The sequence below is a fragment of the Perna viridis genome, chromosome 14 (assembly GCF_037379345.1).
Source record: "Perna viridis isolate PV_CMFRI_1.1 ecotype Kerala chromosome 14, ASM3737934v1, whole genome shotgun sequence".
In the NCBI taxonomy this organism is placed as follows: Eukaryota; Metazoa; Mollusca; class Bivalvia; order Mytilida; family Mytilidae; genus Perna; species Perna viridis.
This window is the reverse complement of record NC_142458.1, coordinates 14194750-14220616: the sequence shown is the minus strand read 5'-3', so window position 1 is coordinate 14220616 and position 25867 is coordinate 14194750. Positions and strand designations below refer to the sequence as shown.

The 25867-nt window shown below is 32.8% G+C and overlaps 1 protein-coding gene across 12 annotated transcripts in view; it reads left to right on the top strand.

Annotated features, from left to right (window-relative positions):
* LOC148598314 (protein argonaute-2-like) overlaps positions 1–25867 on the top strand; it is a 67809-nt gene that overhangs the window by 19603 nt on the left and 22339 nt on the right. For 2 of the 12 annotated variants that reach the window (XM_088562450.1, XM_088562447.1), the window contains exons 2-14: positions 6676–6708; positions 9861–9908; positions 11164–11374; positions 11747–11867; positions 14363–14544; positions 16473–16609; positions 17427–17562; positions 18338–18436; positions 19451–19534; positions 20470–20533; positions 21988–22059; positions 24417–24464; positions 25651–25773. In XM_088562450.1, coding sequence (XP_088418576.1) covers positions 6676–6708; positions 9861–9908; positions 11164–11374; positions 11747–11867; positions 14363–14544; positions 16473–16609; positions 17427–17562; positions 18338–18436; positions 19451–19534; positions 20470–20533; positions 21988–22059; positions 24417–24464; positions 25651–25773 — 1358 coding nt within the window. Of the gene's footprint in view, positions 1–4386; positions 4526–6675; positions 6709–9860; positions 9909–11163; positions 11375–11746; positions 11868–14120; positions 14303–14362; positions 14545–16472; positions 16610–17426; positions 17563–18337; positions 18437–19450; positions 19535–20469; positions 20534–21987; positions 22060–24416; positions 24465–25650; positions 25774–25867 lie in introns of those variants that run through there. The other 10 variants (XM_088562453.1, XM_088562451.1, XM_088562456.1 and 7 more) reach the window with 9 other exon arrangements.

Here is a 25867-nt window from a genome sequence, read left to right as displayed (position 1 = left end):
CCAACAAAATTTGAACAAAACTCGTCGATCGGTTTACGAAGTGTTGCGTCTATGTAGTGTTCCCAAAGTGTAGAATGTACAAATTCAACGAAGCCCATTGCTCTTGTAAAATTTGTCGCGTAATTTGATCATTTTCATATGGTGGCTAACAATGTTATAAAATTTGAACAAAATCTGTAGAGCAGTTTTCGAGGAGTTGTGTCCACATTAAAGTCAAATGTGACGTACACGAGACAGACGCACGGGCGGACACCGATATTTCTACTCATGTCCCCTTCCGTATTGCGGCGGAGGACAAATATCAAGACATTAATTAACATGAATATGATAACGATTAAAAAATTAATTGACCCAAGAAGGTGGTATATAGTTTTAGTATTATCACATTCTGACATCTCCTTAAAAAGTACTACGATTTCTTTCGGACGACGTACCCTGGAGCGTGTTCCATTTTAGTGGGCGTTTTAACTTGACTACGTCAAAGGTTGGCCGAGTTGAAGAGGTACTGAATAAAACATGATGAGTGCTTTTTTTTCTTGTGCAGTTGGAATTGGTTAAAGACTATTTTAAAGAGTCACGGTATGACCTTTCCGATACCTGGTACTGTCGACGACGATGAAACAGTTCCATGAGCCGAAACCTCCGTCTTGGTTAATTTCATTGTTGAGTTTAGATTTTTATCCTTTTGAGAAGGTCTTTAGTAACATTGTCATCGACAACCCCCGATAGATCGAACGCGAATGTCCGATTATATATCGCCCAGCAAGTGTATGCAGGCGTAATGACTGCATGAGCACTACGCCAGTGACTCGATCTGAATATCCGCGCATGATATTCATTGACTATGTATAATTTATGAAGGCATCAACTTTTGACATTTCTGACTAATGCATGCCGAGTGGGACCACTGGCGTAAACCTCTATATTTTGGCAGTACACACAGGCACTTGAACACAGTTTTGCGCTGTTCCCATTGCTAATATGGGGCGCCTTTTTACGATTAACAATAATCATTTTAGCTCACCTGTCCTACGGCCAGGTGAGCTATTGCCATCACTTGGCGTCCGTCGTCGTAATCGTTAACAATTTCTTCAAACATCTTCTCCTCTGAAACTACTGAATGGATTTGGATGAAACTTATTTTGATTGTTCCTTATAGTTTCCCGCACAAAAAGACCTTTTGGATTTGTGATATGTTAAAAAACATGGCCACTGTTACTTAGGGGTCAGACAGCAGATTTTTGCATATATCTCCAAAACCGTTAGGTTTAACTAAATTCTGACATGGGTAAAAGTATTCAGAATGATGAAATCTATCTGTGGTCAAATTAGGGTGAAAATCTGTTGACTCATATTGGATCGCCCTTTTTTGGACGTTTTTTTTGCTGTTTTTTGATGTTATTACTTTTAATTATTTTCTCCTCAGAAACCACTGTACAAAATTCAATGAGAGTTGATATTTACGTTTCTTAGCGTATCCTAAACAAAATGACCATTTGGATTTTTGATCATAAAAACGTGGCCGTCGTTACCAAAAATAGAACACAAGGGTCGGACAGCAGATTTTTGCATATATCTCCAAACCGTTAGGTTTAACCAAATTCTGACGTGGACGAAAGTATTTAGCATGGTGAGATCTATCTGTGGTAAAATTTTGGTGAAAATCTGTTGACCCATGTTGGAGTTGTTGCCCTTTAAGAACCCTTTTTGTTGTTTTTAATGATATTACTTTCAAAAATCTTCTCCTCAAAAACTGCTTTGCAGAATTCGATGAAAATTGTTATTTATGTTTTTTAGGGTATTCTAAACAAAATCACGGTTTGGGTTTTTGATCAGTTAAAAAACATGGCCACTGTAACTAAAAATAGAACATAGGGGTCAGACAGTAGTTCTTTGTATATATCTCCAAAACCGTTAGGTTTAGACAATATCTTTTAATTGCTGAAATGATCCTTATTATAAGGCCTACAAACATCCTGAGGGACTAATGTTGTCAAACGACTCCACGTAATAGTAGTTGCCCTCGAGAGGTGAAAAATATTTTTTTCTACAGTTTTCAGCTAATATCTTGAAAACAATGATAGATAGAATGAAACTTTCAATTGCTGAAATGTTTCTTATTATAAGGCCTACAAAAGTCTCCAGGGATAAACGTTGTCAGTCGACTACATGTAAGAGTTATTGGCCATTAAAGACAAACAATACGTTTTTAGCAGGTTTCAACCAATATCTTGAAAACTATAATAGATAGAATGAAACTTTCAATTAATGAAATGATCCTTTTGATAAGTCCTACCAAGATCTTCATGGAGTCAAAATTGTCGGACAACTCTTTGTTAGAGTTATTGCCTGTGGAAGGCAAAAAATTAACCAGATGGGCGATTCAGGCTCCTGGGGGCCTCTTGTTTTATATGAAATACAAAAACAAAATGAAATATATTGCAAATTTCGATATGCTGTAAACATGTATCAAAGAGTGACCTCCCATCAGCAAAATTACCGTGTGTAATACATGGAATGAAGTTTCAGTGTATTAGGTATTTTGGAAATATGTAATACCGCAAATTTTGATAGATCTGATAAATAAAATTTGGTATATATCGGAGTCAGACAAGTCTAACTACTAGGTTGGCTAGGTTGGTTAGTATTCTCGGGAAACTTTGATACACCTTATAGAAAAAAAATTCTGAAAAATTGTGTGTGTTCTATCATAAAAAAACACTCACTTCGTGATCCTTACCTGTGATCCTGTCAAGAAATCTTTTTGGGGTCCCCCTTACCTAAAACTCTGGATCCGCCACAGGTAACCACATAGCGATGAGCATATATACCGTCAGGAATTTAAGTTTGAGCAAATATTGTGTCGTCTGCAATTCGTTCTCAACGACTTGCAGGATTGCTATGAAACTTGATGGCATGTTAATTCCATATTAAATATATTTAATAGCAATATAAAGCATATATTGCCAAGAATTTATGTTTGGGCAAAAATTGTAAAAATGACAGCTGTTGGACTTATATAGCTGTTTTTCAAGAAATCTTGGTCAGATACGTTGTCCACAAATCCTCTTCAATAAATTGTAGGATTATTATGAAACTAGGTGGGATCGATGTTAATCTTACCATATTGGGGTGTACATATTGTCAGAAATTTATATTTGGGCCAAAAATGTAGAAATAACGGCTGTTGGAACTTAGCCATTTTTCAGCAAAACTTGGGCCTGATGCGTTGTCCGTAACTAGCAGGATTGTAATTAATGGAGGGTTAGATATAACCACAGAAATGTGTGGATATTGTCAGGAATTTATGTCTAAAGTAAATTTGCGGTCATATTCTCTGTTATTGTGTTAACAAAAATGATACTGACTTTTAGAGTTGAGAGTAAAATGGCAGCAAAATTAATTGTGTGTCAAAAGTGCTTAGCCTAGAGTCCCCATATAAATTGTGTCCAATATGAATCGTGTACGTGTCCACATCGGTCCCCAATTGTACAGGTTCAACAGATTGCAGGGGTATAAGTCCCAATAGGGGAAATATGAAGTTACTGAGGATAATCGTTCTAGCTTCCAGAGCGATGCCTGTGACGAACTCGATCAAATTCTTGTATTAAAAAATTTTTAATATTAGAAAATGAATTCATAATAATAGAAAATTAATTTAGAACAAATGTATTAGAAAATAAATTTCTTATATCAGAAATTTTTTTGTCCACTTTGGCTTGCCCAAAATTTGCGAGTGTGACCCGCGTAATCTGAACAGTCACTTTGCGTGCAACTTTATGCTAATCCCACTTTTTGAAAATTAGGCCGTAAGAAAGGATACAAAGGTTGAAACTTTTGTCGACAAATTATTATATATACAAAAGTAAATAAACATTTTAAGTTTCAGTTCGTTTTTTTTTTCTTCACATGTGTCATTATTGATAACTTAGAATTAAACCATTACTGATTTTTTTCTCAGACAAACTGATTTTTTTTTAAATATTTAAAATTATTTGTGTTTTGAGAAATTTAATAGTTCATCATAACTTTTTAATTACTAATTTTTTAGTGTACTCATAAACCTGCAATTAAATACAGGTCAATGATTAACTGTACGCGTACACCAAAGACGGTCCCTTTGATATGATTAATGTCGTCTATCCGGCCTTAAGTTTTGGGAAAACTGTATGACTTTCTATACTTTCAGCCTCTTATGCTATTTTTTGGGTATGATAACCATTGATAAGATAAAATAATCAAATAATACTGTTAGGACAGTACTAATTCGTTTAAAACGGTTTGAAAACAAATTAACAAATCAAGCGCGTTGAAATTTCCCGCATTTTATGCCAGGTGCGTCAAAGGGAGGTAAATTAGGTTGAAATTTTTTATTCCCACCAGGTGGCGGTGTCTATTTGGCAGCCATTTTACGGAAGACTCAAAAAGAAACAGGACAAACAATAATCCTTGAATCCTGAAGCCTTTAAGGCTTTTCTATCGTACTTAGTTGCACCAAAATATGCCAAAATGTTTCCTATTCCAGGTACAATATACTGTACACATTCAATGATGTTTTTTTTAAGAACATAAGTTAAAATAATGCCCCACGCTAACGTCTTATTGTTCCAGGGTCGTTCTCAACTATTTTCGGTGATTTCTTAATTGTATATAAATCTGATACTTATTTACTATTCAGTTATTTTATACGTGAACGGTGAATGTTTGATACTAAGGTTTTGAAACATCGCTGTTGTAAATGCTTCGAGAAGTTCCTGAACACAATGACATTCATAGATATTTTGTCTTTCACAGGTGTATTGTAGGAAATCAGAGATTTATCAGGAGCTATTCAAAATAATTTATGACATAACAATTAAGTCAGTACCTAGTTTAAACATTACTTATTGATTTATGATGTTCATACAGGTATATCACAAGGTTATTAAATGTAAAAATCTGCTAAGTGCCAATTTTTGGGTTGCATGCTTCAAGTACGGCAAAATGGACAATATTAAATGATCATTGACCACAGATTTTCTTTTTTGAACATGTTCTTGCAGTTCCTCCTTTAATCTTAATACTCTGCATTAGACATTGGACCTTCCCTGAAGAACAAAGCATCTTGCAATTGTATATGATTTCACTAAAAGAAGGAAATTCTGGATTATTCAGAATCAAATTGCAGGGCTGTCAAGTTTTTAAAACGCAAATGTGTAAGATTTGGCAAAAATTTAAAGACCAAAGGCATAAAACAACAGATCGAAGGAAAATTCTGCCATATCCTGTTCAAAATGCACAAGTATCATGCTATAAGTATGAGACTTGACAGGCCTGAAATTGGTTTGTTCTTAAATATTAGGAAACCACTGAATGAAGTATTGTTAAATTTGTTGTTATACCTAAAATGAAAAAATTTGAAAGTTCATGTTAAAGAAAATCTTATGGTGACATTAAGTTAAATATTGAATGAGGTAAATAGAAGTGGAAATTGCTTGGTGTAAGCTTATAATGCTATTACTAATATCCTTAAAGAGGTGCTGGTTTTGTCCTGTAATTGTCTGTGTAGGAAAGTGGGATCTGAAGTTCTGTTTTAAGAAATAGTCTTACATTTAGTTTAATTGAAATAGCATTTGGTAAAGTATACACATGTAGTTGATAAACATTTATCTATAGTAACTTTGGATGTACGTTTTTTTGTAAATATATTAAACTTTTGTTATAACTGCGAGTTATATTGAATATTAATTCATTGTCCCTTCATTATACAACTGAAAGATTGATATTGTGACTGATTCTCAAAAGATAGCATTCAATCAAAGTAATTTTCAAGAACATGAAATATTTCAATGGTCTTCAATAGCCATGCTATTTTATTTCATGAAAAATTAGAGCATTTGAGATTCTTAAAGTCCTTTCACAGTCAACCTTTTAAGAAACACTTTATAGAGCACTTGTTCTCCAGTGTTTAATGACGACCTGGCTTCGTTTAATAAATAAACTAATGTAACAACCATTCATTCCATCTTGCACTTGACTTCAACAGTACTTAAATGCATATTTTTTAACTTTCACCATAATATCCATGCTTGTGTAACTGATACAAGTTTCTTTAAATTGATTAATGTCATGAGTTATATATTAGTAGTATACATGTACATGTATTTGATAACAGTAATGTTGGTGGTTTAGTCATAAAAATTACAAAGTTCAGTTTTATTATGTACTTTTTATGGTTCTATTTGAAAACAAAAATTGAAGAGAGGAAAACATTTGCTTGATCATTGAACAGGAAAACAGATAGGTCAAGGGGAACTTAATGAGTTTTTATGGGAGTTAGAAAAAAAATTTGTGTAAGATTTTGCCAATTCATCATACAACATATACACATGTAATCATCAATCTTTAAAAAAATAAAATTAATTTATGCAGTAAGTTCACTCAGGATTAAATATTCAAAGTCATACAAACATCCAACCGGACTGCTTGTTTTTTTCTCCCTCAAACATTGTCATCTATACATTCTTTGCATATGGGATACTTCATAATTTGAAGAGTTTCTAACCCTGTTTACTGAGGACAAGACTTTTTTGAATTATTATAGTAAGATGGAATGAAAGTAAATTTGAACATTTAAAATCTGGCACATTTTTCATTATGTGAGTGAAAAATGATGTAGTCTTTTCTTTCTTAAAGGTATATCCAGCATAATGAACCAACAACTAAATGGTATGTACTATAACTATTGTCAAGTTTTCTCTTGATAGGTCCTTTTTTCTGTGATTATAGCAATTTGATTAAAAGTGGTACCAATATCAGTGCAATATTACGTTGGCTACAAAGTGTTTGCATAGCTCTCCAAGTAGAATTCTTCTCTATTTTATTAGGAAATGTCCTACTTCTTTGATGGATACCAAGTTGAATTTTGACCTAATATGTCCACTATTTAAAGCCTGTAAGTTGTTGGAGGTTAACAATCAGGTGGCATAATGGCAAATTTTTATGTTGAGTCAAAAGATCTAATAGGTGGTCCATAAAGAAGAAATTGGACACTCCTTCTATAGAGGCGATACATACCTTGGATAGCCTTTCAGACTGCATATATATTTGTAAGCTTTACCTAAAATTGTTTTGACAATAGTACCACTCTTTTTCAGTTTGCTGTAATGCATTTTGCTGTGTGCATATTGAAGTAATCCAAGGCTACTTGAAGCCTGGTCTATAAGTCTAAGGCTTACACTGCACACTGCAACATGTATGTTCTTTGTATTATATCCAATGGGGTGGATTTAAGTGTTCTTAGGAAAAAATTAGCTACAAGGTTAAAGCTTTATTATGGTAGGGACCAAAACTTGGAGACAAATATGTTATAGCATTTTTTCATGTACTTCATTGTATAAAATAGTAGGGATTTGGATAAGACTAGTTGTTATATATTGGTGCAGTTTGAATTCTTTTGATCTATCCCTTTAGGTAAGCAGTCAAAAGAATATTTCGAAATAAAATTATTTTTGGTTTTTGTAATAGTGTTTAAAAACGTTTTTAATACTTGTCAATTACTTTTATTAACCACTTTGTTATCAGGGTGTGACAGTTTGTTAAAATAACACGTTATCATTTGAACTGAACTCATTTCGTACATCATGTCATTCATGTTACTACTAAATCATTGGTGTATAGGTTCACAATAAACTACTAAACTCACTGTTTCATTTAACACACCATCATGTAAAGTAGAATTTCAAATCTCTCAGCCTGGGATTGTAAACCCTGTTTTGACACTAGCCGGAAAGCCTTTTTCCTTTTAAATGTTAAATTAGTGGTTAAATTTCCAGTAATAGCCAAACATCCTTTGCAATCTCTGATAAGACATGGGTTTCAGGCTAGTGTCTAAATCCCAGACCATTTTTTATGGAGTTTGTCATACAGTAGATACTTGTTACCAGGACCTCTTTAGAAACCAGTTTTATGTTTGGTTTGCAGAACCAGTTTTGCTTGGCTGTTTTTTTTTTGCCTTGTAGTAATTTGGTGTTGTAGTGTTCGTAGACCTTGTGTCAATTGTGTATGTTAGTTAATATTTCAATAACCTAACATGTACTTTACTCTGGTGAATCTTGCTTTTTCTTCGCATTTACAGCTTATCAATTCTACAGATTACTCTTACACAGTAGTTATACATGTCATGTGATATCATATTTGAGGGATTTTGCTGTTAAGGCAACCTTAGCTATCTTATCTAAGTAGGCATATGACATGGCATGTTAGGAGAATTAGTAAGATTTTTTGGGGAGGTGCTGTAGCAGAATCAGAGTACTGCCATCATTGTTTTTTTTTTTTAGCCTAACAAGTTCTGGAATTTAAAAGACTAACCAATGCTTAAAGGTCTGACAGGGGTTGAAAATAGTAGAGACCCACTTGGCAATGGCCCCAAAATATTGATGTGGGCTACCAGAATTTCTACAGTGATTGTTAAGAATTATACATATTGGCTACCAAAATATAAGATGTGGGCTGCAAAGCCAAAATTTTAGGTTAAAACCTTGAAAGTTTTATTCATTTTCAAGCTTTGTACTTCATGCTTCAAAGGTTAGGCTTTACCCAAACCACCACATGCCCTGGTGAAAATGTTAGTCTTGCATTGGTGCACAGGATCATAAGACACCCATTTTGTTCTATAGTATAATCACCGATCATTTTGACACATTGTGAATTTCTTACCTACACAAAAATGTACCAAATCAGGCCAATCAAAATGTGCCTGATTTTCTGACATTTTCTGTTAAACATAAATATGTTTGGTCAGGCAAATACCAAGATGTCTGACTTACTGTCCAGCAAATTTTAAATTTTAAACCATTATTCTTCGCACAAAGTAGGAAAATTCTGACAATTTTAGCACTTCTATGTTGAACAACTGTCAATTCGTCTAAATAATTATGTGTCCACATTGTCAAATTCTTGTGTTTTTCCTAAGCGTGATTCATTATTTTCCTGAGCGTGATTCATTATTTATCAATTTCGCCTGATTCTTACAGATTTCATCACTTAAATGCATTTGTACATCTTATTTGCTAGGAGAAACAGCCTGTATATACATGTACATGTGTACATGTATTAACAATTTATATGGCAACAAAAATATATATAAGAAAAATGAATAGGTGGACAATTGCCACGATTAAAAGGTAAAAAGGAACTACATTCAAACAAAATACAAATAAATCATAAAAAAATATAAAGAATATCAAAATTTTTAGCGTTACAATCTTCGTCAGGGACAAAACGTATTGCAAACAAAATTGACAAGTGAAAAATATATGTATATGTACACCCAGTGGTTTGAATAGAATCAGTTTTTGCATTCTAGCTGACATTTTTCATTAAGATCTGAATTTTTTACAAGGGCACCTTTTTCAAAGTCATAATCTCAATCTTTTTACCATATTCACTATCTCATTTAAGTGGAAAAAGCAAAATTCACCTGACCTGAAGGGAGGCTTTACTACATGTAGCTGTTATAAACCAACTACATGTACCAGTAAAATAATATAACAAAGACCATATGCAGTATATATATTAATTAAGGGATTTTATGCATCTTATTATTAACAAGAACTTAGAACAAGAAAAAATGCAACAACAAAGTAGAAATTATAAGACGTTTTCAAGGCATGTCTGAATGTTCTTATGTATACTTACGATAATTTTTTTCCCAGCTATCAGCTTGTAGACATCTTTCTTGCAGCATGGACTGGATATTAATGAACTTGAAAATGTAAGTCTTGAATGATTGTGTATTAATTATGTGTTAAGTCTAAGCCAGATGCTGTTGCCTTAAAATATTACAAATATTTCAGCCCCTTTTCATTTTATTTTTTTAGGTCAGACATCAATACCATTCACACCGTTCCCAATTCAGCAACCAGAGGGTAAGAAAGCATTACTCATTGTGAAATTAGGATTATTGTTTTTATTATTAGAGATTAAATTCTTGTTTTTGTATGATTTTTTTTTCTACAAATTACATGTATGTCTACATGGCATTATCTAGAAACATTTTTTTGCAAATCCTTTTATAAATTTATTTGAAACCATGGTCTGCAATAAACTGTTGTCAGAGGCGAGACCTAAATCTTGGCTTGAAATGGGTAGAATACAAAGGAAGCATTTCTGACTTTGTTCATAGTTGTGGACTGCGCTGTAGTTTCTAAGAAATTTGACGGCAAATTATACTCTAAGGATTATGAATCTCTCCATAATACCTATTTTAAAATGGCACAATTTTTCAAAATTTTGTGATTCATATCCATAAATTATGGTTGGTCTCAAGGAGGTCTGGGGTAAGGAACATAACTTGAAAGCAGTAATATGTTTGTATCATATACATGTACAATGTCACCAAGGCCTATCAATCTTTCATTTGAAACAATGAAATCAATCCAAGTACTTTACCTTGAGGGGTACATGGGATTGATATTAAATGCTTGATATAAACATTCCAAAAAACCCTGCTGTGGTATTCGATAGGAGTAGGAACCTTTGCGCTCCGCCACAGGAGGCTAAATTGCCCGACCTTACCCATCCCCCCTTTTTCTAGTGGCAATCAAAATTTGTCGACCTTATTATCCTTGTGACCCATCCTTTTTTTTTATCATTTCATGTTCATTTTATCATCCATTTCATATTCATTGTCTGAATATAGCTGAAATATTGCTGCTCGGACGTTAAACCCCAACAAACAAAACAAACATAAACATTCCAATGATTTGTAAGAGTTGTAAATTAGACATGAGATTGATATTAAATGTTTGATATAAACATTCCAGTGATTTGTAAGAGTTGTAAATCAATAACAGAATTAACTTTGAAATTCAAAATCACTTTTTATGCTGGAGAGTTTGTAGAAATGTGTGCCATTAAATTGGAGTTGCACCAACAAATTTAAAATTGATTGTCACTACCTCTCTTCCAAAGGGGATAGAATGATGACTGGTTTGCTTTAGTCAGAATGTATCAGAATAGGGTGGTATGCCTACCTGCAGATTGAGCTAACATAATAAAAATCCATCTCATAATGTCAGACTGGTATAAAGAAAGATCTGTTCGATAGATCCTGATATGTATGAAATATCTGCAGTAGGACATTAAACCATATTGAATCAATGAATCAACTTTCCATTATAGTACCACACCAGCTGCCACCAGGCCCACCTCCACCACCTCAGCCTGTAGTCCCTAGAGCAGATTTTGTTTCCCCAGCCAGACCAAACCATGGGACTGATGGTAAACCAATCTTACTGAGGGCCAATCACTTCCAAGTCCGTATACCAAAGGGCGTTATCCACCATTATGATGTTGCCATCACACCAGACAAATGTCCCAGAAGGGTCAACAGGTAAGTCAGAGGTGAAAGTTTGAATTGGAAAATATGTAAAGCAGTTCAGAGCTAAATTTTGTTGCACATTTTGAAACAGTAGGACTGTTTTATAAAAAGTCCTGGGTCTTTTACGAGAACATGCCAAATGATTCCCTCTTCTTGTACGTCTGCTACCTTACTATCAAGAGTAGGTGGTCATGGGTAAGAAATTTTGGGTTCTGGTCCTCTGACCCATATTAATTTGAACCTTTATGTGTGATATGACTTCAAATAGTCAATTCTTAATCTGTACTGATATATCTACATGTATATCTTTAGTATTCAATGCATGCAATACATACATGAGCTGTAATCTCATTATATGAATGATAAACAATTCCATTTTTGTAGAGAAATTGTTGAGACTATGGTCACTGCCTATAGTCAAAAAATATTTAACGGACAGAAACCAGTATTTGATGGAAGGAAGAATCTTTACAGTAGAGATCCTCTCCCTATTGGCAGAGAAAGGGTAGGTATTTGTCTGTTGGTCAGTGTTCTGTGTCGAGATTAAGTGATATTTGTCTAGGGAAAATTATTCATGAGACCAAGAAAAAAAATATGTCTGTTTAAGATAACATTTTTTTAATAATTATTTTATATAGACACTATGCACAACAAAAAACTGATAGTTTTGTGGAATTTCATAAAATGATAACAATAAAATATGCTGTAGAAGGCAGAAAAAAGACAGGGTAGGAACTGTAGGGGAACCTTAAACAGACAAGTTTCTCTGCCCTTACATGTATGTTCAAATTTCTTTTTGTCAAGTAGAAAGAAAGGATTAATTCAGTGAGAGAACAGACATTGATTGTAGGAAAGACAATTTCATTTTACTTCCTGTGGAAACCTTGTAATTTCTAAAAATTCTAGAACACTATTAGGTAATGTTTTATTTGTATCAAAAAATGTTTTTTGCTACAAATTGATAGCTCTCACATTAGTCGTATGAAATGCTGACTTGATGTAAGCAAATATTCTACATTAAGTTGCTTGCTTGGAGGACAGATAGTTTCTTAAGTTACATATGTATGTGATAAGTGTATGTGGTTAATTTTAACCTTAAGTGCTGGAGACATTGCATTTCCCCAGCTCAGGAATTTTTACCATTACCTGCAGCAAGTAAAATTTAAGCCAGGAAAAGCTGCATTTGTACATTCCTAAAAAAAAAAGGGGGAAAATTATTGTCATGAAAACATGAACATTTCAACAATTCTATATCTCTATCATTCAATAGAAATTCATTTCTTGGTTCCTGACAAAATCTAGCTTAATTATAGAAAACTCAAGAAATGTGATGTTTATTATCACTGGTTAGTGTAGTTATTATTCAAAGTCAGTTTCTTTGTTCTCTGACCATCCTCTGTCTTAACTAAGTGAAGCTGCCTCATCGCTCATTTTATAAACATCAATGCAAACTTAAGGAAAGTAAAGCACTCATCGTAGAGGACAATCTTATTGAAAGTAATCTTATATTTTTTTTTATTCGGAATTTAGTTATAGGGGATATGACTGATCATTTTTTACTGTTGTCTATTGATAACCGAATGGCATAAGAAGTTCACATATTTTTTGTTATGTTCAGCCAATAAGGTTAGACGGCATGATAGACCTAGGTTAAAGGGCATAACTGTTACTAATCATTGGCACATTTGTGTAAATTATTTAATCTCGTGTAAGCATCAAAGTAATTTGGATTGATGTCATTCTGTTTCTAATGAATGCTTGATAGGCTTTGGCGAAATCGAGTATGATACAAAGCAATGATTTTTAGAGTTATGGCTGCTAGCCTAGGCTAGGTCTACCACCTTAATTCTGTCTGTCTGTCTTCATTTTGTTGAGGCTTTAGTATGCCAAGGGTGTATTAATGTACTTGTGTTTGTTACTATTTCTTTCTAATATAGTGAATTTTCTGCTTGATAAATATTTCATGGTTCAATGCACATAGAATATTATGTGGAAGTAAGAATTTACCAGACAGTGTTGCAGTGTCTTGACAAAACATTTTGATATTAAAAAGTTGAGTTAATTATTTAATGGTAAATTTGTGGTCAACTCTTGGAAAAATAAGCCATTTTTCTCCAGAAAATTATGAGACGCCATTATTGCCTTACTCTCTCTCTTTATATATAAAAGATATGTCTCTGATTCAACAATCAAAATGAATAAGAGAGAGAGCTAGTGAAAGGCAAAAATAGATTTGTACCTTAGTATCTACTCATATTCTTGAATTTCACAGAAAAGGGAGACATTTTAACCTTCTTGTATCATTGAGGTGGGTTTAATGAACAAAACTAAACAATTGCAGGAACAATTCATGCATTATATTCAAACTAACTGTTCTTCAGTAAAAGTACTAGGAGATCTTACTGACCATATATTAAGTCTTTGTCAGAGAACTTACAGTACATGTGTACATATTTAAATCTAGTGTACTCTAGCTCAGGTGGATTTTGCAGTTCTCACTTTCTGCCTCTGTGGTGCAAGTAGGAGCATTTTCATTCATCATTCAAATCATTTTGTCCCAGAATAGTTGGTTTAGATTGGTTTCGCAGTATTTATAAGTATATACATGTACTTTAAAAAATGTCTCCACGATTGGCATGTGAAAACAGCAAAGTCCTCTTGCATTTGTAGTGTACTTATACTAACATGAAGTTTTCTGGGATAGAGAGATATTTGTGAGGCAGTACTACACTGACACAATATGTCTAATACACTATAGGTTGAAATAGATGTTACACTGCCTGGTGAAGGCAAAGATAGGGTATTCAAAGTGGCAATAAAGTGGGTTGCCCAAGTTTGCCTGTTTGCCCTCGAGGAAGCCATGGAAGGCCAGTCTCGAGAAATCCCTTTCGACGCCATCCAGGCCTTGGATGTGGTCATGCGACATTTACCAAGCATGAAGTAAGTAAACTTTGTTGTGATTGGCTAGTTATTGTGTTCCTTTGTCTTGTTTCGTCGCAGGTTGAACTTGAGGTCACTTTGCCCGGGGAAGGTAAAGATCGGGTATTTAAGGTGGCGATAAAATGGTGCGCACAGGTCAGCTTGTTCGCACTTGAGGAGGCACTAGAAGGACGTCTTAGACCAATTCCCACAGATGTAACCAATGCATTGGATGTTATCATGCGCCATCTACCTAGTCTGACGTAAGTAGGAAAACTGGCACGTTCTGATCAGGGGAAAGATCACAGACACTGAATAGATTGTACAATCTACAGATGGGTACCAGATATTAAGGCAGTACATTTGTTTTTTTTTGCTATGTGTAGAATAGTTTATACCATTAGTAGATCATGAACAGCTGTTCTAGATTCAATAAAGGGGTACTTGGAGGGTTTATTTCATATTTTTAAGTATAGTATTGTTAAAAAAGGTAAACGAAATACATGTATAAAACTACGACAACTGTTCTATGATGATACGACCAAGTATGAGAAAGTGGAAAAGATTCACAATGTAAATACAGCTATCATAAGTATGGAAACCTTGACAATTATACTAGAATGGGGAAAATGGATTTAAAAAGGGTATTGATAAAAAACAAATTCATAGTTCTGGATTTTTTCTTGTTTTGAACCAATGGATAAAAAGTCCACAAAAATATCAGTTAAAGGGATGCTAAGGTTCAAGACCCAGAGAAAGGAAATCTCAGAGGTCCTAGTTAAGATATTGAGGGTCCCAGAGGGAACACCCCTCACTTAATCCCTGAAAAAAATATTGTATCTGAAACAGCCTGTTATCATTTCATGGCAAGAAAGGTAGGTATGTTAGTTCCACATTCTTTATTGTTGTTGATTTATACCCTCAATATTACATATTGTCTTGTCAAGTCTTTAGTACCACTCCACCTAAGAATCATGCAAAATGTGATTCATGGTTGTAAAGCCTAAATATTTTTATTTTTGATATTTTGTTTGAATTGTTATAGTAAACAGAAATTGATATGTGGTTTTTCATCTAACCCATGCTCTTAGAAGATAAAAATTATATAGAATGTATGGTAGAATTCATAACTAAGGGAGATAACTTTGTAAATGACAATAAAATACAATAGATACTATTGTATTTTCAATGTGGATTATCTCCTAAGAGCAGACAGATTTGAATGAATAATTATATATTTCATCATATAGATCTATAAAGCAACTTAATAACAAAAATAAAGATATGTAGTCTTTTTTAAGGTGTATCACATTTTGAAGAATTTGCATGATTCTCACAAAGACTGCAACTTAATTGGTCAGTTTTAAAGACAACATTGTAAAAATACTTACTTAATCATTGGTTACAATTTTGTAACTGGTTTGACACAGATTTTGATTTTTTTTACTTAAAGGCAGGGAGCACATACCAAATTCCAACACTAAAAGTTGTTTTTTAAGTTGTGATTGAAAAGATAATTTCAGTATAAAAACAACATACAATACATAGGGTAAAACACTTTCACTTAATTCCATAATTTTGTTTCGGTTACATTTGATACATTTTCATAAGCTTGCAAATGTATTTGGTTTGAACCATATTGGCTTCACTGGTTTTGAAATTTTTTTTTTCACAATTTCTTGTAATGCTTATTGGCGATGGCTTTTTTGGCTGTAAGTGGTCATATGCATGTTTTTCCTTGAATGAAGAAGGCTGTTAATTTGATTTTAGGCTGAAATATTTTAAAAACTTCAATAAAGAATTAGATTGATTTCACATCATTTAGGCAGACATGATTTTCTTCCACTCTATAACTGAATTCCTCTTTTTTATATGCAGATAATACTGTTTCTTTTTTACCGTAAGTTTACTTCTGGTTATGCCAATTTTTGCTCTTTTTGTTGTTTGTTTACGGGAATACTGGTGAAAAGTCAATATAATAGGTCTATATGTGGTAACATGTCTTCCGACAGACTTTTGCTGCTATAAGCTAGTAAGTTTAATTTCTTGTGCCATCGCTGGGTTAACTGATTAAGTCAAAAGTTCTTATCCAGAAAACATAAAATCTGTCAATTTAAGTCAAATTTCACTAAATCCTTTTACTGTATCTATTTTTAGAAGTTGATGAATAAGGTTACTTTGAATGTTTCAGTTACACACCAGTAGGCAGATCCTTTTTCTCCCCACCTGAAGGTTATGATCATCCATTAGGAGGTGGCAGAGAAGTTTGGTTTGGTTTCCATCAGAGTGTTAGACCATCTCACTGGAAAATGATGCTTAACATAGATGGTAAGTCTAGAATCGTGTTTTTTCTTTTTTAATATATCTCCCCACTTTTAGATGCTGGAGGTTAATAGTGATCATGATGTTTGGTCCTTGTTTTGTACCTTTTTCATTAGTTTTCTATATAGCTATTAATCACAGCCACTTGATAATTACTAGAAGCTTTTCTTAGGTGTACCGAGAGGTTACATTTCAAATTCTCTCCCCTTTTAGATGCTGGAGGTTAATAGTGATCATGATGTTTGGTCCTTGTTTTGTACCTTTTTCATTAGTTTTCTATATAGCTATTAATCACAGCCACTTGATAATTATTAGAAGCTTTTCGTAGGTGTACCGAGAGGTTACATTTCAAATTGGAGAAACATTAAGTTCCTGTTTGACAATTGTGTTAATTTTGATCTTTATGGTTACTGAGATGGGGTATGGGGGTATTTTCTTAATGGTCTTTGCTCTCAGTTTTTCAAGTGTTAATTTGTTGCAAGTGAAGTTGCCATGGAGCTAATGTTATACTACCATCGAAATTTATTCCATTGAACTTAAAGAACAATAGAATTATATTAGGATAGAAGTACAGGACCTATTGTATGGCATAGTTATTTTGGCTATTTGTATGCACAAGTTAGTGGTGTACTACATTTTAATACTTATAGTAGGTATTTCACAGAATTTATTATGGCATTTTTAGACATACCACTAAAATATGCCAAAATTAGCAGCCCAACATAAATTACTTGCTTTACAGTAAATGTAACTTCTGATTGGTAGTAATAAAAATTTTGTGAACCCCAATACATGAGAATTAATGTTTATATTACAATTTCAGTGTCGGCAACTGCTTTCTACAAAGCTCAGCCAGTGATAGAGTTTATGTGTGAAGTGCTTGACATCAAAGAAGTTCATGAACAAAAGAGGCCATTAACTGACTCACAAAGAGTTAAATTTACAAAGGAAATTAAAGGTAGTGGTCATCTTTCCTTCTGATACACACCAAAGCATGTGTACCTTTAGTCACTTTCCATTAGACTTGGTATAAGAGAAACAGATTCTACTGAACCACTTTATCATTTGCAGACATGGGATTTTTCCATATATTAGCATATTACTGCATTTACAATTTTGGAATTCACTGATATAATTCTTTCTGTTATTGTACTTGTATTTCTGATTTAGCCAATTTCTGCTTCCTTGCTCTGTGTATTTCATCCCTGTAATAATGAAAAAAAAAATTTTTCAATAGTAAAGTTCGTGTAACTTTTGAAGTTCATGATTATCAGTATTCATATGAGGTTAATTTACGTTCTATTGTTTGGTCGCATAATGAGAGATCCTAGTGATTTTACTGTTTTAGAAAAGTAGTCAACCTTTGGTTTTTATTTTTTTTTCATTATTTATTTAAAGTTATGAGGGACTAAAACACTTTGAAAGATGGTTCATGAAAATTATATATTTTATTTATACATATGCAGGGACTGACATTAATATTTTGCAAACCTTGTTCAATAATAGACTATTGGGCAATTCTGAGAAAATTCCACTTGCCCATAATAAAAACTAGTTTTTCTAAAATAATGCAATTTGAAAAATACCTAAGGTTTGGTTGTGCTGTGGGCTAGTAAGATGAACCTTTTACTAACCCCAAATGTCAATTTTACTCATCATGGGCAATAGGAAACCATTAATGTCAGACCCTATTTTGAAAGTCTGATTAATCAATATGTTCTTTCTGTTTCCATGGTTTGGTACAGGTTTAAAAGTGGAGATTACCCATTGTGGCACCATGAGGAGGAAGTACCGAGTATGTAATGTCACTCGTCGGCCAGCACAAACTCAGTCGTAAGTTTTATTAGAAATTGTTTTTCTTTTTACTGTTAGTGATATCATGCAACATATATGACACTTTTGCTACTAAAAGAATCGTGCATTTTCAATATCTGGCTTAAGGAGGTAGGGTAAGGGAAACAACTCTTGAAATCAGTGATGTGCTTTTATCATATTCAATTTCACCAAAGCCATCATTTGAAACAGAATGAAATCAATCCAAGTTACTTTGATGCTTACATGAGATTGATGTAAAATGCTGAATACAAACGTTCCAATGACCTGTGTTGTTGTAGTTACTGAAATTTGAGTAGCCATTTAATTGACTTGGCTAAGGGATTAATTCTTTAGCCAAAAACAATTATAAGTTATACATGTTTTCCTATTTTCCTTCACAGACATTTTAAGTAGCACTCCAGCTAAGGATCATGCAAAATGTGATTCATGGGTAAAAAGCCTACATATTTTAATTTTTAATATTTTGTTTGAAATGTCATGGTAAACAGAAAATAACATGTGGTTTTTCATATTACCTGTGCTCTTAGGAGATAAAAATTATATAGAATGCACTGTAGATTTAAAAAATAAGGGAGATAACTCTGTAAACGACGCTCAAATACAGTAGAATCTACGGATTTTCAATGGTGATAATCTCCTAAGAGCAGGCAGATTTGAATGAATGATTACTCATTTCATAGTATAGACCCATAAAACGACTTAATTACAAAAATAAAAATATGTAGCCTTTGTTGGGGTGTATCACATTTTTCAGATTTTGCATGATTCTTTCAAAGACAGCTACATAAACTCTTGAGTACTAAATTCATTGCTATTGGAAGTGTAATAAAATGGCACACAAAAAAAAATTAGGTTAACATTGCATAGAACCTTTCTGGTGAAGATAGGACCAATCCATCATGCAGTGTATTTCTATCAGTTTGTGTTTGAATTGTATTGTGAACAAGAAAATCAGTTTGAGTTAAGTTATGTACATCTGTGACTTAATTCATCATTTTTGATTATTTCCAGATTCCCTCTTCAGTTAGAATCAGGACAAACAGTAGAATGTACAGTAGCTAGATATTTCCTGGAGAGATATAAAATGAAACTACAGTAAGTATTTATAACAATGCTTGAAAAATCTGAAATGATCTGAAAGAAACATAACTTCTACCCCCATTATCTGTCTCGGAGCTATTTGGCACAGTCCAATCTCGGACCAGTTTTTCACATATTCCATTGTAATATCATCATATTGTAGGGCTTGATGAAATTTCATGTACTTGAATCTCATTTTCTGCCATCTTGCTGAATTATTTTCGAGTCCATTTTTGAACTTCTTCAGAATTTAGCTCTCTTCAGGAGCATATAAGACTGAATGGCAATTTGCAATGAACTGGTTATTTTCAATTCAAATCTAGTCAGGCTTCTAAGTGATTTTAATAGCTGTCTAGTTAGAATGCTGCCCTGTGTTATACATGTCCATATGTTTCCCAAGTAAGTACCTCTGAACACCTGTGGTCTATCAGACAGTCTTTCTAGCTTAAATACACCCAGCTTTTAATTATGATATTCTTTACAGGGGTAGAAATAGGAAAATTTGTTATAAGTGGTCAAGCGGATGAAATTTGCCAAAACTAAACTTGTCTGGAATTAAGTTACGATGTGTTGACCAGAAAAATAAACATCCAGAAGTAGGTGGCCCAGTGGGCAAGCTCTGTTTCAACTTCGACTTTACTTTTATGAAATTTGTTTACCACAGGCAAGTGGGAGAGTGCTTTTTTCTGCTCCTGCCTGAACTTTACCTGTCTATCATTAAGTCAATAATATGCAGCCTTATACTAAGATATGGAATTCAAGCTATCACAGTAAGAACACTAATTGGTTATATTTTGAGGTGTAGAATAAAGAGCCAGATTAATTCACATTGTAAAAATAATTTTACATAAAAAAAAAAAACGGAAACATGCATGGACTGTTAATGATTAATCCATGTAAAGAAAACACATTTTACTAAATTGACTTCATCAATAATTTTTCATTTTTAGGTACCCCCATTTACCCTGTCTACAGGTGGGACAGGAGCAGAAACATACTTATTTACCATTGGAGGTTAGTACCCATGAATATCTTCTATTGAATAAGAATGTAATTGTCTGTTGAGTTGCAGATTTCCTCTTTTACTGTTAGGATTCTTTTTTTTTTCTGTGCTTTTAAGAGATGAGTAATGTGAGAAATTTCACAATACAATATTACCATGATATCAAGAAGCAATACAATAGTAGCATAATAAATATCATGAATTTCAGCTTTCTTGAACTTCTGCAGACTCCCCAGATTTTATTTTTTAAATGCTGCAGGGGCATTTACAGTCACTATTTCTTTAGACTCGTTAAATTCAACGACTTCCACCATATAATGAGGATATGGGTTGGAAAATCCAATTCCGGTATCAGGATTCTGGATGGCGGATGCAATATGTGAATAGTCCTTGTTTGTGTTCAATATAATTGATTCACTGGTGAATCGTTACCTTTCTGATATAATTGATTCACTGGTGAATCATTATCCTTCTGATATAATTAATTCACAGGTGAATCATTACCCTTCTGATATAATTAATTCAGAGGTGAATCATTACCCTTCTGATATATTTACTAATTATTTTTGCCCATTTTTTCCTTGTTGTTCTTCCTATCTCATTTCTGATTCACTAACATAAAGTTCAAATAGTTACACATGTATAACAAACATTACCTGAACATTAAGAAGATTGTGACATGTTTCACGATTTTAAGAAGATTATTGTGATGTGCTTCACAATTTTAAGAAGATTATTGTGATGTGCTTCCCGATTTTAAGATTATTGTGATGTGTTTCACGATTTTAAGAAGATTATTGTGATGTGTTTCACGATTTTAAGAAGATTATTGTGATGTGTTTCACGATTTTAAGAAGATTATTGTGATGTGTTTCACGATTTTAAGATCATTGTGATGGGTTTCACGATTTTAAGATCATTGTGATGTGTTTCACGATTTTAAGATTATTGTGATGGGTTTCACGATTTTAAGATCATTGTGATGTGTTTCACGATTTTAAGAAGATTATTGTGATGTGTTGCACAATTTTAAGAAGATTATTGTGATGTGTTTCACGATTTTAAGATCATTGTGATGGGTTTCACGATTTTAAGAAGATTATTGTGATGTGTTGCACGATTTTAAGAAGATTATTGTGATGTGTTGCACGATTTTAAGAAGATTATTGTGATGTGCTTCACGATTTTAAGATCATTGTGATGGGTTTCACGATTTTAAGATTATTGTGATGTGTTTCACGATTTTAAGATCATTGTGATGTGTTTCACGATTTTAAGAAGATTATTGTGATGTGTTTCACGATTTTAAGAAGATTATTGTGATGTGTTTCACGATTATAAAAAATGCAAAGAATGTCTCTTATAAACATTTAAACTTCAATCAATCAATCAGTATGTAAGTATCTGTTACGTGTAAGAAGCTGGAGATGTGTGTGTCTCAGATTTCTACCTTTGTATATTACAGGTGTGCAATATTGTTGGTGGACAGAGATGTATCAAAAAGTTGACAGACATGCAGACATCAACAATGATCAAGGTTTCTCAAATAAGTTGACATCTATTATTCAGCATTCTCATGAGGCACTGTAATGTTAAATATACACAAGCTATTCAGGGTAGTAGGGTGATTGTTGTCTCAGCTAGTCAGGGAAAATAGCTTGTGACTGAAGGAAACTTACCACTGGGGATATCTAATCATGCAGTCTTTAAATTTTGTAAAACATTCCACTTTCAAATGGGAGATAAATACTGAACATAGTATCTGTCTGTCTGTTTATCCTTCAGTACCTGTGTCGTTACAGGTATCTCTGCAACCACTTGAATGTACATGTATCATAGCCCCTTGATATTTGAGAGAAACTTTATATAGTAATGCCATATTGTGTGTTCTGATTTCAGACTCCAGTGACATATGCTCCCAGTTTGATGACTTAGTTTATATTAATAGGCCATATTTGTATTCTGGGTTTGGGATTTTGGGGTAAATCTTCAGTTAATTTTTATCACAGTTTTTCTAGTTAAAACTTTTTAGAGTAAGAAAAACCCAATTCACGCTTTTAGCAAATGAATTAAATGCAAATTCAGATACATGTATCCAACGAAAGTTTCTGATTTGTATTCCTAACTTTTATTTAGATTATTGTACAGCAACTCAGTAGAAAAAGAACAATTGATTCCCAAGTTTTTTAACTAAACATTATAACTCATAAAAGCAGGGGACATTCTACATAATTAAAACTAAATAAATATATGAATTATATTTTGTTTACTGTATATTCCATTAATGTAGTGCAGTATCGCAATCTCTTGGGCTCAATATTTAAAACTCCATAATATTGTTCTTGTAGATGTAAATATACTTTTTAAAATACGTCCAGAAGTACATGTTTTAAAATATTTAACAAAACTTATGCCATAACCCCATAGTATTTTCTTGTAGATGTAAATATACTTTTTTAAATATGTCCAGAAGTACATGTTTTAAAATATTTAACAATACTTATGCCATAATCCCATAGTATTGTTCTTGTAGATGTAAATATACTTTTTAAAATATGTCCAGAAGTACATGTTTTAAAATATTTAACAATACTTATGCTATAACCCCTTAGTATTGTTCTTGTAGATGTAAATATACTTTTTTCAAATATTACCAGTAGTTTTAAAGAAAGTGGCAAGTTAATTTATTCATAGAATATTCTTCCTGAAGAATCTGTAGACCTGGTTAAGACAAAGGGACCTTAGCTTATCATTTCTGGAAATTTCATAATTCGCATAACTATTGTATGACCCCTTTGAACTAAGCCATTTTAAACTTTCTGGTGTCGGCAGAGGTATACATGTGGTTAATGTAGGTTCAAAATGCATTGAAATATATGTAAATGTACTTCAGATGTCTAGTCAGGCTGGTTTTTGATTTATTCATAATACATCTTAAAACATTTTTTAAGTGTTCAATAATACTTAATTTATCTTTAAAAATAACCAGTTTTATATCTGGCATTTCTACAGTTAACTTCACACATTTTTAAGTCAGATTAACTTGGTAATGGGTTTAAATTCTATTAATTCTGTCCTACATTATAAGAAGGGACTGTGTCAAAAAAATTCACTCAGGTAATCAGTAATAATTAAGTTTGGATATGTTACAATGTAAAGCAGAATTTTATCTAGATGCCCAAAAATAGGTGTCTATTCAAAATGATACCAGTTCAATTCAAATTGTCTCAACATCATGGAGGAGTTCATTTTATACTGTTAGCTGTCCCAAGTTGTAAGTTAGGTCTATGATAAATGCTGATGGTAGGTTCAACTTACTTGAGTAAATATAAGTATCTTGTTAAGGTAAAACTAGGCTAAAAATCAGATTGAAATTGATGAGATTTGTTTATAGTAAAGCCAGATGTTGATAAGGTTTATGATAGAGAAGCCAGTGTTTTGTTACAGCATCTAGCTGAGTGGTGTTGCCTCATGTTGCTTTGTTGAATAATAAATGTTAGCTTTCAGATTTAACTTTCATATTTTTTTTATTTAGATAATTGAAATAAGATTAAATTTGGGTTTTTTTTGTTATGATTTTACCATATAAATACTAAATGTCAATGCTGCTTGAATGATATACAGAGTTTTCAATATTATTTATGATTAAGAAAAAGATATATCAGATTTTATTGATGATATCAGTAACAAGGTTTTGAACCTACTTCAGTGCATAATAATTAATATCAAAATCAATCATTAGCTGCATATTTCAAGTTTCTATTATATATAAATCATTTTTATTTTAATTTAAAGGCCTTTGTTGTAAGTTTTAAATACATGTACATGTATTAAAGATGAAATGTTGGTTTGTTATATGCTAGTGTTGCTTAACTTGGTACTGTTTGTTTAAAGGCTACTGCCAGGTCAGCTCCTGACAGAGAGAAAGAAATCAACAATCTGGTAAGTCATTAAATACTATTACAATATCATTTGATGTCATATCTTACACTATAATTACACTTTGAAAGTTGTTAAGTACATGTAAAATGTCAGCTAAAAAGCATGAAAACAAAACAACCATTTAGAGACACAAAAAACAAAGTACAAGGCCAACTTGTGAAAACAGGAAATAGAGATTACCTAAACACACTGATTGACAGGAAAATGTGCTTGAGAAATTGAATAATGTAATAAAGTGATACACCAAAACTTATCATTCCGAAAACCACATAAAAATAGTAGAACAATAGCACGCGGTTGAATGTGTAATGAATGATTAAAGAAACCACATACACACATCTTAGGTTGAAAAAACTACTGACATGAATACAAGGTTAAGACAAAACTAACTTCCAAAAAACAACAGATGATAGATTGCATGAGCTACCAAAATGAAAAACTAACTAATCAAGGCACCAAAACATGAAGATGTCTTCATTTTTCATGGTTCAAAACTTGATACTTCCTGTTCAATACAAGTCCACAAACCATGTTCAAATATACATATTATTCTTTTTCATATTGACCTGCTTACCAGCTTCCAGAAAAAAACAAAAACATTTATTGAGACTAGTAAGATAGGAGTCGAAAAGAAATTGTTTTGTAACATTCATTTACATGTAGATTACAAAGGTAGATCAAAATAATCACATACATGTATGTTAAGAAATGTTCCATTTACACATGTAAATACATGTAAACATTGATTCATTTTTTTTTTGGCTGGTAAGCAGCGTGTCCCTTTGTTTGTATTCATGACAAAATTTAAGTGGTGCATTTATTAATTGATTATTATTGGGAATTTGTTGGGAATCTACAAGCATAGCAAATTTCAAACTATATATATTCAAATTTTATCTTGCAAAGAAAAAAATGGATCTGGTCTTGAATTTATAGAGCTTGGGTCCTTATTGTTTCTTCAGTGTAACAACAATTCACATATTGATGGTAATTTCTTGTTATATTTAGCATAATTGTTGCTAATGTAATATGCTTACGGTTACAGAATGATTTTTTTTTTCAATCTATCAAAGGTTTTGAGTAAAATGTAGGTTTAAATTAAGAACAGACATCTTGACTGCAAACAAAGCACATGAAATCTTATCACTGTTGCCCTGACCATTTGTCATTATTGCCCTGTCATTAGGTGTCTAAAGCCGACTTCAACAAAGACCCTTACCTACAAATGTTTGGGATTAGTGTATCCTACCAAATGACGGAGGTCAGAGGTCGGGTGTTGCCCCCGCCAAGAATAGAATATGGAGGCAGGGTAATGAATATATTTATCAGTCACTAGATCAGACGAAATGTTTGCATGGAAAACACGGCTTCTTATATAGATTTTTGTCTGATTGTTCAACTAT